Raw genomic sequence first — 15,999 nt, 5'->3', positions numbered from 1 at the left:
TTATTAGGAGATTCAATTGTTGTGTATGTTGTGGTTAAAGCAGCTGTGTGAAGAGATCTGTGTCTGTTGTGTAAGGCCTAGCAAAAACTGTAATAACTCAAACTCTTATAGTTTGGTGTATAGGTTTGTTATGTGTGTGCCCCTGATTGGGCACATCAAGGTTGATCACCCTGTATAATGCTTTCAAAAAGTGTGCATGTAAAGGTCCTTGGATTCTTTTTCTTTATTTCCAAAGGATCTATAAGAAATACCCACAGCAACCAATTATTTTTTTTTTCCCTTTTTGTAGTGCGGATTAGGAATTGCATAAACAGTAACCCCCTTTACCTTTATTTATTAAGTTATACTTTTGTTTTCTCTTATATTGGGTTCCTGTGTCCATGTGAACAAACAGAAAAAAAAATGCGTGTGCAGAAAAAAGCAAAATGACATGTTGACATGTAAAGCCCAAATAAATATTTTTTGCGTCTCTGTGCTCATGTGTTTTCTCCTGTGTTTTTCTTTCTGTTAGCTGTCAGAGAAGATATGCATAGAGATTATGTCTTTGAGTCTGGATAATGATTCAGAAGTGGCACAAAATGAATCCATAAAGAAATTATTTGTAGAGTACAAGCTTGGCAGCCTTCCAGCTGAGGAAACCCCAATGTCTCTACCGAAACCCAGAAACGGGCAGCTGATCCACTACAACTACAGCAATGGTAATACATAAGGGCAGGATCGTTTAGAGAGACAGTTTATTGTTCTACAACTAGTTACATTGGAAACGGATGCTGGTTTTACAGATAAAACATATGATGTATATTTTAATAGATTAAAAAATATATACAGGAGAGGAGGAGACTGAGGGGAAGGCAGAGAAGAGACAGGGGAAACTTTAACTTCTCCCCCCAGTGTTTTCTCCCCTTTTTTTTTTTTCTTTCTTCCCCTCCCCCCATGACATCTCTCATAAAAATATAGGGACAACATGGCAACTATGGTTAATTTATGTGCATGTGCAATGTCTTGCTTATATCATTTACCAAGCTTCCTTGTCATGCAATCTTGGAAGTTTTTGCTATCTGTATGTTATGCCCTGTTACATTTTATTACTGTTTGTTTCTAAAAACACAAAGATAATCATTAAAAATTAAAAAAAAAAAAAAAGATAGGGACAGAATAACACGATACCCCTTGCAGTAGCTCTAGTAGTTGTCTGTACAAGTTGTTAAATGTGTCTATGCCATGTTCTTTTTCTATCAGTGTGTAGCACCCTACAGGTAGGTGCTAGGTAAAAGTATAGTGGGCCTTGGCTGCCTAACAGCAGGGCCATGATTTCAGCTGGCTGTCATGTCTCCCAGATGTGTCTGATGAGAGGGGAATCTCACCACTGGCTCCATGAGAGGATTCTGATTGGACAGTGGAGGAAACCAAATCAGAGACACACTCAGGCCTGTATCTACCCCAGAAGGCAGATTCTGCCGCAGAGGATTCTGGGAGTGGGTATAAGTTCTGAAGGAACGCATGACACAGCGTCTTTGGCGGTAAGCAGAGTCCCAGGAGGGAGAGTACGGCTGTCTCTCCTCCTGTCAGAGGAAGCGGTTGTCCCGGGTGGCGGCCTGGGAATCCAAAGAGTGCGGAGCTGAGCTGCAGAGGGGATCCGGTGTGCCAAGAACCAGCGGAGAGAGAGAGGGGTCCAGGAAAGCCTACAAAGGTCGTGAGTACTGTGGACTGCCCCTGGGGGTCTGTCTAGTGTCAAAGGGGACCACTCCAGAGAAGGTTCTAGGGATCCAGGAGTCAGCTAACTGTTAAAGGTCTGCCTACTCAGAGGACCCTTGAAGTATTAGAGGGGGTACCTGCAGTTTGGGCCCTGAAGAGTCAGTGTACAGTGTGAAGTGTACAGAGTTGAGAGTTGCAGCAGCACAAGGAGTGACAAGGAGCTACCTCAGCCAGTAAAGGGTTGGAGGGAGCTGTTCAGTGACTTTTGAGCTAAATTAAGTATCAGGAGTCAAGAGTTCTACAGTCCTAGAGTTTCTGAGCTAACAAACAAGTTAAAGTCGAGGTTCCAGCACTAATTCAGTCAAGCAGCATTTGAAGCGTCAGGAAGCTCTGGTCGACATTCAGCTGGCAGCAAGAAAGCGTTAGTACAAAAAAAATGCTCACTAAGTCCCAGTTAAGCCTAGAAGAGCCAGAGGAGTATCCCACTCATTCCCTTCTCCCATCCCCTAAATACAATAAAACAAAAAAAACAAAGATGCCGGAATGGTCATTGTCTCAGTTCTCACACCTGGGTTCGCAACTAAAATGCGTTGGAAGTGTTACCGGTACTGATGGCAGACCCCCCACCTCAGGCACCAGACCTGGAAATATTGCTACAACTGTATTTGTACCTTAAAATTTTGCCTATTCAATAAAAATTTATGAACCAAAAAAAATAAATCTATGCTACTAAACCAACATTTTTTTCCCCAAAAATCTCTTACGCCATGTAATATTACAAGAAATACTGTATCCCATTATTTGTGTATTGTTCCTTCATGTAAAACACTTTCATATATATAGCTGGCTTAAATATTGTACTTCTAGTAATGCCCAAAATTATTTTCTTTAGTATGCCAATTGCCATCCATTTCTGTGGCCCCTGAATACACTACTGCTGGATTTTTATTAGAAGGAACTTCTAGGACATGTAGCTATCAGCTCAACCACTTTCCATTTGGTGTCACCACATGGTTCTGTATAAGGAAATCTGAAACCAAGATGATGAAGCATAGGTTATATTTCCAGGCATCCGCCTTATATTAACATGTACTTTACATACTGTTTTACAACCTTCCATTCTGTCACTCTGTTGATTATTTACCTTGAGCTGCTTTTAAAGCTTGATTCCAGCCAAAGCTATTTTTATTTTTATTTTTTTAGAGAGAGAGCCACATTGTTGGAGCCTTTGTCAGGTTTTCATTGTTATTTATTTATTTCCCCATTGGGGAGATTACCCTTTAAAAATATGATCTGTTGAATAGGTCACAGAGACACATTTTAATTAGGCCGAGGAAGGGTTGAAATGTCTACAAGTGTTTTTTATTGCTGTTGTCTCCTTCCTGTACTGGTGACAATGAGCCTCCTAATTCCTTCTCCTGGCATTTTAAACAGGGGAAACTCTCCCTTGTGGGGTCACGGACAAAAATCTTTTCCATGCTGTAAGTTTTTTAAAAAAAATATTGGCTTTGGGCTTTAATTATGCTACATGTTTTATAATTCATTAACTTCACTAACACTCTTTGTTCTTGCATCATTGCAGTAGTCCATTTGGATAAAGCAAACAACCAATCAAGGAGAGATTCCATAAAGACTCTCTTGGAGGATCCAGACCCCAGCAGTGGAAGGTAATGATTTCCTAATAAATTCTGCAAACTAGGAGCATTGCCATAGTTATTTAAGACATTGGGAACCAAACGGCCCTCTGCAAGTGCAAAGTAGCACTGCACAGGAGGGTTGGCAAGGCTCCTGCTTCAGGGCTTAGAGATTGCTCAATCATCTGGGGCTGCAGTGAAACTGGAATTCGTACAATCTCTCTCTGAGATGATTCAAGCTGACTCTGGTTTGCCTCTAGCTAAGTCCACATCAACCAAGTGTTCCTCCTTGGGGGGTCTCGGCTGTCAGGAAATGGTTCACCTGCTGGTGGCACTGTGGCTCCCAGATCGGCTGTGGTTCAGGTGTCCTCCAGCAGGTGTCCCTCAGCAGCCAGAAGCTCATATAATTTCATTTACTCAGTCATCACCTGATGCTGGTTGCAGAAAGTGTATTTAAACCCTGCCTATGCTCTTCCTCCCTGCCTTAAGAAAGGTGGTGGGGAGCTGAAAGAATGCCATCATCCCTATCAGAATAGAACAAAAAGGAAACCCTCCAACAAGTGGGACTTTTGTGGGCAATATCGGACAACAGACGAAAAAGGGGGCATGAGTATATGCGTATATATTAAAATAGGTTTTATTGATGACAACAGTAAAATTGTCCGAAGGGACACAGAGACATAAGAAATTAGAGCTAACATGTATGTGGATACAATGTCACATTGACATAAGAAGAACCTCTATGATGAACAACAAACAAGGGGTGAGACACTGACGCATTTCGAGACTTTGGGGTTGTGCTCTTCTTCAGAGATGCTGACATATATATTTTTACATAGATGTTCTAAAATGCAAAACAGAGTAATAAAGACAGGATATATGGACATAGAAGCAGATAAGTATAGGCATTTAATGTATAAGGACATGATATGCACCATGAAATGAAACCAACCGGACTCCGACGAGATGCTCTACATACAAGATTAGCCCCAGAAGTATTTAAAACCAATAGGCAAGAAGGTTATCTGTGTTGACCTAGAGGTCAGCCCAAAAAATGTCAGCCCGCCCAAAATCCCCACCAAGAAGGGTGATACTAATGGGGGTGCAAGGTAGGGTCCAGATTAGCCAGACAACCTAAGGGTTGCATAAAAAATATGTATAATAGGTACAAGCCATAAATTAATTATCATGTAGTATTTTAGAAAATAGAGATACTGGTTACCAACATGAAATTCAGGCATAGGATGTTTAAAAACACTTCCATCTAAAGTAGTAAGCAAAAAGGACATAGATGTATTCTTATAGATGTATGGCCGATAAATGGATTGGCATTCGGTCACATATTGACTAAGTCTGTCCAAGTGAGGATAAGCTAAAGATGGAATTAAAGTCAAAAGGTGAACATGACAAAGTATAAGTAATTATAAGTATCATCCTTTTGCAAAGGACTAGTAAAAACAATGCGTGCAGGAGGAGGGAATATAAACACCTACCACAGTTGCAGTCAAAAAGGTATATGTGTTCCAATTGCTGTCCAGACCACACTGAAGCTGCACAGGGCTTAAGTGCATTATATAGGAAGCCAGGGCTTAAAAAAGAGCCAATCCGTATCTATTTGGGGAGCTTCTGTGGCGACAGCCAATAGTGCCAAGGCTGATGGGAGGGCTCGGCCACTGCTCAAGGGGTAGCATCACCCCCACCGGCGCATGACATGTCTATGGGCAGCGCAAAGGGCGGGCATGCGGAAGAGCGACCAATCACGGGCTGAGAACGGCAATGAATGGAAGCAGGACTGGAGACTGCACACAAGGGAGATGACAGCCAGCCCATTGCCAAAAGAGACAGGCCACCGTACCCTCCATATGTAAATGAAAAAGTCCAGCAGCCCCATGTGCCAGGCGGCACCACACAGGGGACAGAGCGATGTGCAAATTCGGCATTACTCACAACAATACAGATACTCCCACGGTCATTGCACATGTAGCGAACGTCAAAGCACAAAACACAGTACAATGGGCAAAAAAAAAAAGCACCAAACCAAGATGGGGCTTGTATTAGAGGAACATTCATGTCCAGCCCGGCCAGTCATATGGTAGATGCAGATCATAGTCCTATGGTGATTTCAAGCGTTTTTTATACCTGAAAACTACCTATGTCAGCAGGTTTATATTGGTCTCAGGCTTGGAAAGAGAGAAAAATAAAATAAATTAAGCAAAATTAAAATGAAATGAAAGCAGAAACCACAGAACAGACAAGACAAAACAAACAGTAACAAAAAAAAAGGATGAAGAGACAAAAGAAAAAAATAAAGAGAGAAAGATTTTGTTATAGATGTGTATATATGTTGGAGAAAGAGATTACAAATTGGTTGGACCCATAAGTATATGGACATATCGGCCACCATTATCTCTCCCAGCCCCCTGAGTGGAATTCCTCCCTGCCTTGGTGCTTTTTTCTCCATGTGCCCCTGACCTGCGTTCCTGCATCCTAATCCTGATTCTGGACCCTGACCCCCAACCCTGCAGCATGACCCCTTACTACTTGTTTGCTCCGTCTCCTGTTACGCTCTCCCTGTTTTGCTTTGTCCCCAGCTCCCTCTGCTTGATCTCCCGTGTATGACCCTGGCTCTGTTACGACTACGCTTTGCTTATCCTGTTTTCTTGTATATACTTGGTTTGAGCAGTTGTTCATTGTGTGTCACTGTTTGGTTGTCTGGTTTGATTTACACAGTTTTGGTATTTTGGAGGTGCATTTATATTTGGCATTTACTTATTTTAAAATAAATTATATTATTTTACACTTTACTTGTGCTTGGTATTCTGTGTGGCAGACCACACATTTCTGGTCACACCTGTTTCTAACATAACACCAAGGCCAGTCCAGACCAAGAGTGGCTGCACAGGGAAGCCATCTTGGCTCTGCTATCGTTGTTGCAAGATGCATTTTGAGGAGGTTATATACTTTTCTTTGCTAGTGACAGAGGAAAGAGAATACTGCTGCCAGATATTGAGGAAGTGGGCCACAGATCAGCTGTTAGAATGAACTTGTCTTGCTCATTCCCTAGATCAGGGCAGGGTAGTGTTTGACGACGTTCAGCCATTGATTCAAGTCTGTGCAGAGTTGGCTTTGTCCAGTATACCTAAAGGGAGTGATGACTTTTCTACCCCTCTTCAGTATGGCTTAAGTAGAATCACTAGTATGGTTATTAGAGGATGACTCAGCTTATTTTTTTTAGCACTATTCAGCATGTTCTCAACAGGTTCTAGTGGAGTGTATTAACGCAGTGCAGTCTGTAGTCAGACAAGCAGAGTGTAAATTGAATTTTGTTCAACCATAACTACAAGCATGGTCAGATATATTGCACTCAGTCTCAGTCAGCTTGCACCAACCCATTCTTGCTGCTAGACTCCCGGCTTCTTAAGTATCTCTCTCTCCATCACCCACAGCAACCACAGTTGCAGCCCAGTATACCTTGCTATCAACTATGGGGTTTATTTACTAAAGCTAGAGAGGGCAAACTTAATCACAATTCTGCAGAAAAAACAGCTTCCAGGTTTTATTGCTAAAGCTTAAACAAGCTAAGGTTAGAAGCTGATTGGTTTCTCTGCAGAATTGTGACTAATTTTGCCCTATCTAGCTTTAGTAAATAAACTCCTATATGTCAGTATCTTGTTTCCACTCACTGCACCTACCCTGCCTTTAACCTGTTGAAGATGACCTCTTCTCCGCTGCCTGCAGCAATCCCACAGAAATCCTCCTTAGTAACTGCTCTCAGTTCTTCTCTTCCATCAACTGCACCCCCTGCTCACAGCCCTGCATTCACATGTAGAGCTTCAATGGCTAAACCCAAAAAGAAACTGAAGTTTTTTCCAATTCACACAATCTTGCCACTATCATTTCCTGCCTCCAAGCCAGCCAATCTGCTCCAGTCTGCTTCCATGCCAGCTGATCTGCTCCAGTCTGCTTCCACACTAGATGATCTGCTCCAGTCTGCTTCCACGCCAGATGATCTGCTCCAGTCTGCTTTCATGCCAGACGATTTGCTCCAGTCTGCTTCCACGCCAGACGATCTGCTCCAGTCTGCTTCCACGCCAGACGATCTGCTCCAGTCTGCTTCCACACTAGATGATCTGCTCCAGTCTGCTTCCACGCCAGATGATCTGCTCCAGTCTGCTTTCACGCCAGATGATTTGCTCCAGTTTGCTTCCACGCCAGGCGATCTGCTCTAGTCTGCTTCCACACCAGATGATCTGCTCCAGTCTGCTTCCATGCCAGAAAATCTGCTCCAGTCTGCTTCCACTCCAGACAATCTGCTCCAGTCTGCTTCCACGCCAGACGATCTGCTCTAGTCTGCTTCCACACCAGATGATCTGTTCCAGTCTGCTTCTACGCCAGACGATCTGTTTCAGTCTGCTTCCAGACCAGACGATCTGCTTCAGTCTACCTCCACGCCAGACGATCTGCTCAGGCTTGCCTCTATAATTACCAATGGGGTTAGGCCTGCCTCTGACAGTCCTGCGCCTGATGACCCAACTGACCTTGCTGATCCTGTGTCTGCTGCCCAGCTTGGTGTTCCTCTGCCTGCTGTCCAGCCTGATGGTCCTTTGCCTGCTGCCCAGCCTGATGGTCCTCTGCCTGCTGTCCAGCTAAACGATCCAATGCCTGCTGACCAGCTTGATGATCTGGTGCCCGCTGCCCAGCCTGATGATCCAGTGCCCACTGCCCAGCCTGATTAAAAAAGATTTAAAGATTAAAAAAGAAAAAAAAAAAAAAAACATCTCAGCCTTTCTAGCCGAAATCAAGGCAGTACTTACAACTGTCACGCCCGGGCCTCTGAGAGCCATCTGGTCCTCGGCATTCATTATGGTGAACTTCTGCCGCCGCCGGATTCCTTCTCCAGCTCGCCCATAGAAGAATCAGAGAGCTTGTAAGAACAATCAAGCGGCTGAACTGCCGCTATGATTGTTCTTATGGTGCAGGGAATTGCTGGCTGCAAAAGATGATATCGGAATGATGCCTGCAGCTCATATGACATCCTTGGGCTGGAAGTGCTTAAAGTACCGCTTTAAAACCATCTTTAAAACAGCGCTGGTACTCAAGTGGTTATTTTATGTATAAATTATTCCTGATGAGAAATTTAGAAGAGAGTCTAGGCAGAAACCTAAATGACCTGCTTTACCTGCGCAGGGTCCCTTAAAAAAGCAGGGATAGGCTTTAAGGGAGGATTGAACTCGTCCTGTCTCAGAACGAACAGCATGGTGGAAATCCCAATGAGTAAACTCAGAAAGAAAAAAGGGTAAGCCATAGCGCTCTCTGTATTGTTTAAAATCAGTCAACATATATTAAAAAATCTTTTGCTTTAAAGCATAACAAGATCATCGTATATAAATAACTCCAGAGCACATAAGTGTCCACCAATTCACTACTTAAACTGGCGGACACCCAGGAGCAAATCCACTGGTATGTTCTGCTGGAACACAATCTTTCCTCTCTTTTCAGGACTCTGTCAGCTCCCATTGTCATTACTTGACTTCATCAGGGGACCCTAATTAATTTTTTCATACTCTTGCAAAGTTGATTAACAATTTAAACACCACTACTGGTAGATTGTTTTAGTTGGGGTGAGTGTGAAATTTGCTTTATCAGTTATTGTTATCTCAATACTTCACAAGGAGCTATTGGTCATCAAATAACTAACATTTTGATCTTTTATTTCTGATTGCAAGTTAAATGCAATAAATTTGTGGTACAGTTGTTTGATTTGTATCTAACTTTATTTTTATTACTGCTTGATTTTGATTGGGAATTGAAAAACGTACTGGAAAATTTGTGATTTCAGTCTAGTTGGAGCACCAACTACAAGAAGTACCTGGATTTATTGAAGACAAGAATTACTTTTGTTCAAACCTGAGAGCTCTTGTAGTATTTTATGTTACATTAGTAGAGAACCCAACCCTTTATGCTATAAGAAATCACTTGTGTGGAATTCTACTTACAAATTGGATTCGCCTTGCAATCAGTTTAGTGTATTACTAATGTCAAAATGAGGTAGAAAATAATACATAACACACAATAAAGCTTATAAAAATAAGTGCCAAGAAATTGGTTGGAACAATAATGTTGGTGGCAGTCAACATTTTTCTTTCAACTGTCCAGACACTGCTAGTTGCCTAGCTGTCATACTGATACAAGGGAGGACGGGTAGAAAGTTTCATCAATTATATACACCAGACCTTTCAATTTTTATTTAAAACGTCTCCCAGAAAAAAAAAAGTGAGAGCTGTTGGATTTCCCTTCAGCAATTTGGTTGATATACCGTCTTGTGGTCTAAAAAGTACATTTACCATTTTTCAGCAAAGCGTCATTATCATTGTAATGTAACTTACAAACCTTGAAAGGACTTTATAATGTTTTTATTCTGCTAATGTCTTGGCTACCAGCCATACTGGCATTTGATTTGAGTGAGACTACTGCAATCCAGCTATTCCAAAGATTATTTATTTGTACAAAATGTAACCACAAGACAGCGATAAAACTAAATTTATGGGATTACATTAGGTTAAGAAAGACTGTGTGGTGTCCCTGTTTTTAACTCCTGTCATTTTGGGTACATGGTAGAGCTGCAAATTTATTTGCCTTAACCGGCAAAATGTTTTTCTTACCACAATACATATACAGACAGCAGTAAAGCATATGGTTCCTTATTCTTAAAGGGAAAGACTAGAAGTGTTTTACCGAAATGCGAAATGAATAAAAATGTTTTTTTAGAACAAGACTTTTGGAGTTTACACAAAAGAGCCAAGGTCTACTTTTAATAAATTTTCAATGAGCTTTATTCAGAATGTTAAAGCAGTTATCTTTACAAGCAGATCATAGTTTGATCTATGGTGCCAAGAAACATCAAAATCCACCATGCTTTACATTCTGCTGCTGAAGCCAGCCCAAAATGGAGTTTGACTGTTACACAAACCACAAATTCAAGGCATCTTATGCATTGCCCTGCAATTAAGCGTTTTAAAGGAGGAATAAAACTTGGCTGCTGAGCCTGGATGTTGAAATACAGCTTAAAGAACACATAGATCTTTCTTACTCTTAAAAGCCCTTCTTAAATTTCATAAGCTACCAAGGGTGTGTGTTTTCCACATTTTACAGAGGAAGCAGCATTTTACTGTGGTTAGTTTTGATCCAAAGTCAGGTCACACAAGGGTTTGTGGGACACACTCCCTATTAATCAATGTGTCAAAGAAATAAATAAATAACAGATCATCATTTTTTTTGTATCTTGAGGCGGTAATAACCCTTTCAGCAAGAAAACTGGATAACTGCTAGTAGCTAGATAGACTAAATTTGAAGTTAGTAATCTGAATTTTTTTTATAAAAGTGTTTCAGGAAACAGAACTACAGAATTGTTATTGTATTGTGACATGATGAAATCATTAAGCGAAATGGTAATGGTCTTTATGGCATATATAGTGCCTTGAAAAAGTATTCATACCCCTTGAAATTTTCCACATTTTGTCATGTTAAAACAAAAAATGTAAATGTATTTTATTGGGATAGACCAACACGAAGTGAAAGGACACTGATAAATGGCTTTCAATTTTTTTTACAAATATCTGAAAAGTGTGGCATGCATTTGTATTCAGCCCCCTTTACTCTTGATACCCCTAACTAAAATCTAGTGAAACCAATTGCCTTCAGGAGTCACCTAATTAGTAAATAGAGTCCACTTGTGTGTATTTAATCTCAGTATAAATTCAGATGTTCTGTGAAGCCCTCAGAGGTTTGCGAGAGAAACTTAGTGAACAAACAGCATCATGAAAGCCATGAAACACACCAGACAGGTCAGGGATAACGTTTTGAGAAGTTTAAAGCAGGATTAGGTTATAAAAACGTTTCCAAGCTTTGAACATCTCACAGGGCACTGTTCAATCCATCATCCGAAAGTGGAAAGAGTATGGCACAACTGCGAACCTACCAAGACATGGCCGTCCACCAAAACTGACAGGCCAGGCAAGGAGAGCATAAATCAGAAATGCAGCAAAGAGGCCCATGGTAACTCTGAAGGAGCTGTAGAGATCCACAGCTCAATTGGGAGAATCTGTCCACAGGACAACTATTAGTCATGCACAAACATGTGCAAGAAACATGTGCAAGAAAATCAGACTTTTTGGCCTAAAAGCAAAACACTATGTGTGCCGGAAAACTAACTGCACATCACCCTGAACACACCACCCCCACCATGAAATATGGTGGTGGCGGCATGTTGTGGGGATGCTTTTCTTCAGCAGGGACAGGGAAGTTGGTCAGAGTTGATGGGGGGATGGGGGCAAATACAGGCCAATCTTAGAAGAAAACATGTCAGTCTACAAAAGATCTGAGAATGGGGTGGGGGTTCACCTTCCAGCAGAACAACGACCCTAAACATACAGCCAGAGCTACAATGGAATGGTTTAGATCAAAGCATATTCATGCGTGCGTTCAAATGGCCCAGCCAAAGTCCAGACCTAAATCCAATTGAGAATTTGTGGCAAGACTTGAAAATTGCTGTTCACAGATGCTCTCCTTTTAATCTGACAGAGCTTGAGCTATGTGACGAGACCAATCTCGCCCCATTGCATTGGAGGAGCCTGGTTGTCCGCCTGCTGCCTTTGGACTATGGACCAGGCTTTAAAAGACTTTGGCTCCATGGCAATTAAACTGTATTCATGGGGTCTGAGTGCTATTCACCTAATAATCTGCACTCCGACCTGAGCTATCTGGGGATATGTAACATGTCTATGTTTAATGTATAAAAAGTAACTTTATATATTTTAAAGCATAATACTGTATTTGGGTTCCCATGTGGATAATGGAGTCTTGCCTCTATCTTGGAAGCTAAAACATATTCCTGTAAACTGTAAGGAACAGGAAGTCAACTCCTAATATGGTCATCCCAGGAAGTTCTGAGGAGACAGACTGTCTAAGGTGGCCCCCCATTCACCTTTTGTCAGGTGTGCTAATGACCTGACCTGTTGTCTGCTAAGGGAGGTATTGACACTCAGAGTAATGTGTATTGAGGGCTCGTTAGGGAACCATTGTCCTGTGTCTGACTATAGTTTACATTGATTGCCCCCTGGGGCTTCTGTCTCCTTGCATTGGTCAAAGCTATCTGACCAATCACTGTTGACTCATTTTCAAGCCCTCATTTGCATGGGCTGGAGAGGACCTTATTGGGAACTGCAAGTACTTTACAATTGACCAATGGGAAAGCGGTTGTTGGGGGAAGGATGTTCCAATTTCTGTATAAAAGTGTGCTGTGTTCTTCCAATAAATGTTGTTGTTCCTGTTTTAACCTCAACTCGGAGCTTTGTCTCGTTATTGGGGGAATCTGCTGCAGGGATTGCTATGGTCTTCCATACTCCCTTAGAGAATCACTAAGCTCTTGTAAGAGCTTGTGTAAGAGCTTGTTCTGCTGCACTCTCTGGGGAAAGAGAGGTTCACCCACAGGAACCTGGAGCCTTGTCGTTGGTCCAGGGTGGGTAGGAGATGCCAAGACCCTAACCAAGCTGCGTCGGTTCGTGGAGTCTGAAGTGCTTGCGGTGTCTGGTGGAGTGCTTGGAGCCCTCGGGAAGCACTAGGAGCATCTGTGAATGGAGGTACCTGCTCAGGGGTACCCTGTTCCGTAACAAGCTATTTTGCAGAAGAATGGGCAAAAATCCCTCTCTGGATGTGCAAAGCTGGTAGAGACAAAATACTTGCAGCTGTAATTGCAGCGAAAGGTGGTTATACAAAGTATTTACCCAGGGGAGATGAATACAAATGCACACTTTTCAGATATTTATTTGTAAAAAAATTTGAAAACCCTTTATCATTTTCCTTTGACTTCACAATCATGTGCCACTTTGTGTTGGTCTATCACATAAAATCCCGATAAAATACATTTACGTTTTTGGTTGTAACATGACAAAATGTGGAAAATTTCAAGGGTTGTAAATACTTTTTCAAGGCACTGTGTGTCAGCTCTGAATTGAAGTGTCATGTCTTATAGCCTCTTACAAATAATGCTTTAAAATCTGAAATTACTTTCTGAAATGTTTTTTTCTTTCCTAATGACTGGCTCACCCTAGGTATTAACTTCCTTTGTATACCTTTTTCTTTTGTATATTTTTTTATTTTTTGGTGTATTTTGTTTTATCTGTTATAGAATAATGTGTTGTCATTTATGTGAATTTTGTGTTAGTATCTCTGCATAATACATTTTTTAATTTCATTAAAATTGTTTTAGCACTTTATTTATTTAGGGAAAATGTTTTTATGAATTAGGACATTTACATTTATTCGTTTTATACTTTGATAGGCTTTGGTTGGTACCCCAGTTTTTTTTTTCTTTGTTTCCTTTTTTATGGTTTTGTTTTTTTTGTTTTCAGTATTAAATTCACAGTGGTTAGTGACCCACCAGAGGATGAACAAGATCTTGAGTGTGATGATATTGGATTTAGTATTATCAGCCTGAAAGAAATCTTACAGAGTGGCAAAGACATCATCCACCAGAAAATTAAAAGTAGGTTTCATTTATCATAAATCATCTACACTATTTGTAGAATAGAATAGTATCTGAAATAATTGCTAATAATTTCAGGATTATATTAAAATAATCTGTGTAAACATCCAAGTTAGTAGTGATTTAATAACAGTCATGTCTGTTGAAGTGTGAATTTGATTTACAGTGCCTTGCGAAAGTATTCGGCCCCCTTGAACTTTGCGACCTTTCGCCACATTTCAACCTTCAAACATTTTTTTATTTTTTTCAGAATTGTCACTCTTTTTTGTTTATAGCGCAAAAAATAAAAATGGCACAAGTGATCAAATACCACCAAAAGAAAGCTCTCTTTGTGGGGAAAAAAGGACATCAATTTTATTTAGGTACAGTGTTGCGCGACCACACAATTGTCCATTAAAGAAACGCAGTGCCAAGTCGCAAAATATGGCCTGGTCATTAAGGGGGCAAAATCTTCTGGTCCAGAAGTGGTTAATAAATCTCATATCTGTGACCATGCAGTTTCTTGTCTTGTGGGTGTAATGGATGGAAAACTTTGTAGGACACTATAGTATTTGGAAACCTAGGTTTGGTATTCGGCTTTGATTTAGTATTTTCCATGTTTCATATGCCTTGGCTGTTTGCTCACCACTCTGCCAGTTAGGCCTTTTTTGTGCACCCTGTCTATAGGTTTTTACTATGAATTAAAAAAATGTTTGTGCCAGGTGATTAATTTTGAAAGTGTTCTGTGATGGAATACATACCAGCCTGTATAGACAAGACATACTGAACTTAGATAAGAGGTTCAGTATAAACTATAATATTGATTCTGGTTGATGTTATCCTGTAAATCAAAACAAAATGTAGCTGACAGCCTATGTGTTCTGTACACTTGGATTTTTTTCTTACTTTTTTTTCTTTTTGTTTCCTGTTTTTCCAGTTTATGATTCCATGTCTGGAGAAAAAATAATTGGTAAGATGACCGTGACAGTTGAAGCTGCTGAGGCCCTCAGGTCATTGATGCAGGATTATTAAACCAAGCTTATGCATGGAAAAGAAATTTTAAAACTTTGTTACTTCCTCCTGTTCCAGTTTTGATCTTTGAAACCAACAAGCAGCATTTATTATGTTGATAATAAAGCAAGTTTAATAGTGAAATCCAGGCCACATGTCGCATTCGCAGTCCTGCTTTTTTTTTTTTTTAATCACCACATTCTCTTTGTTTTCAATCAGGTGCTAAGACACATAAATATTTAAGAGTTCTAAAAGCAGCTTTGTGAGCTTCATTCATGAAATGTATGACAAGCATTCAAAATGCAAGAATGTGTGCTAACATTCAAACATTCGGAGCTGTGCACAAGATGATATAATTGCATTGCAACATTCCTTTCATCTGCTATTAGTCCCATAGAAAAATGCATCTAATTTTCATTAGTCAATAGTATAGTCATACAGGACTGGAGTCAGCTGCTATATTTCTATGTGCAGTGCATGATGCTGCTTTGTCTAAATTAACAGATAATTATAAATTATTTTTTGCTTTGTTTTTTACAATTACAAAAACATCTGAAAAATGTGTTTTATAAATGCATTTTTTATGTTCACAATATTAAATGTCTTTGTTTTTTATAATATGAGTATTGTCTTTATTTTTTTCTAAAGGTAATGTTTTGTTAATATTAATGTTTTATTTTTTGTTTAATGTTTTTCACCCTGTGATGTGTCCCAGAAGGTGGGTGAGGAGGAGGGGAGAAGAACTTTCCTAGCGATCCAACCGGAAGTTGTACCCCCCCCCCCCCCTTTAAAAAAAAGTGGCAAAAATAGAAGAGGAGAGGGGGGAGTGCATAAAGCAGAACTTCCTCTTTGGGGATGAAGTTCCACTTTAATACAGAATTCCTGTCTATAATACACTTTCATTACATGCTTGCTACAGATATGCCACACATATTAAAGCATATTGTAACATATACCCATTCAGCAGCTATCAGCAATAATTGGAGGATAAATGTAAATAAAATGAGCTTTTACTGGTTTATGCACATACCATTGCATAGGAGGATATCATAATGGGTATAGCGGTGGAGATAGGCTATAGACAGGGGCCTGGTGCATTCGGAGGCCAGGCTATAGTTGCAAAAATGTGTAACCCTA

The 15,999-nt window shown here is 40.5% G+C and overlaps 1 protein-coding gene across 3 annotated transcripts in view; it reads left to right on the top strand.

The window, feature by feature from the left end:
- The window catches only part of RPGRIP1L (RPGRIP1 like), a 478,852-nt gene extending 463,483 nt beyond the window's left edge, over positions 1 to 15,369 (top strand). For 2 of the 3 annotated variants that reach the window (XM_082269856.1, XM_082269855.1), the window contains exons 23-26: positions 512 to 698; positions 3,278 to 3,362; positions 13,739 to 13,872; positions 14,789 to 15,368. In XM_082269856.1, coding sequence (XP_082125982.1) covers positions 512 to 698; positions 3,278 to 3,362; positions 13,739 to 13,872; positions 14,789 to 14,883 — 501 coding nt within the window. In that variant the 3' untranslated portion in view covers positions 14,884 to 15,368. Of the gene's footprint in view, positions 1 to 511; positions 699 to 3,277; positions 3,363 to 13,738; positions 13,873 to 14,788 lie in introns of all 3 variants that reach the window. The other variant, XM_082269857.1, reaches the window with a different exon arrangement.
- Positions 15,370 to 15,999: the final 630 nt, after the last annotated feature.

This window comes from Pelophylax lessonae (assembly GCF_965119305.1).
Source record: "Pelophylax lessonae genome assembly, chromosome: 10".
Classification (NCBI taxonomy): domain Eukaryota; kingdom Metazoa; phylum Chordata; class Amphibia; order Anura; family Ranidae; genus Pelophylax; species Pelophylax lessonae.
This window is presented reverse-complemented; position numbering and strand designations above follow the sequence as displayed.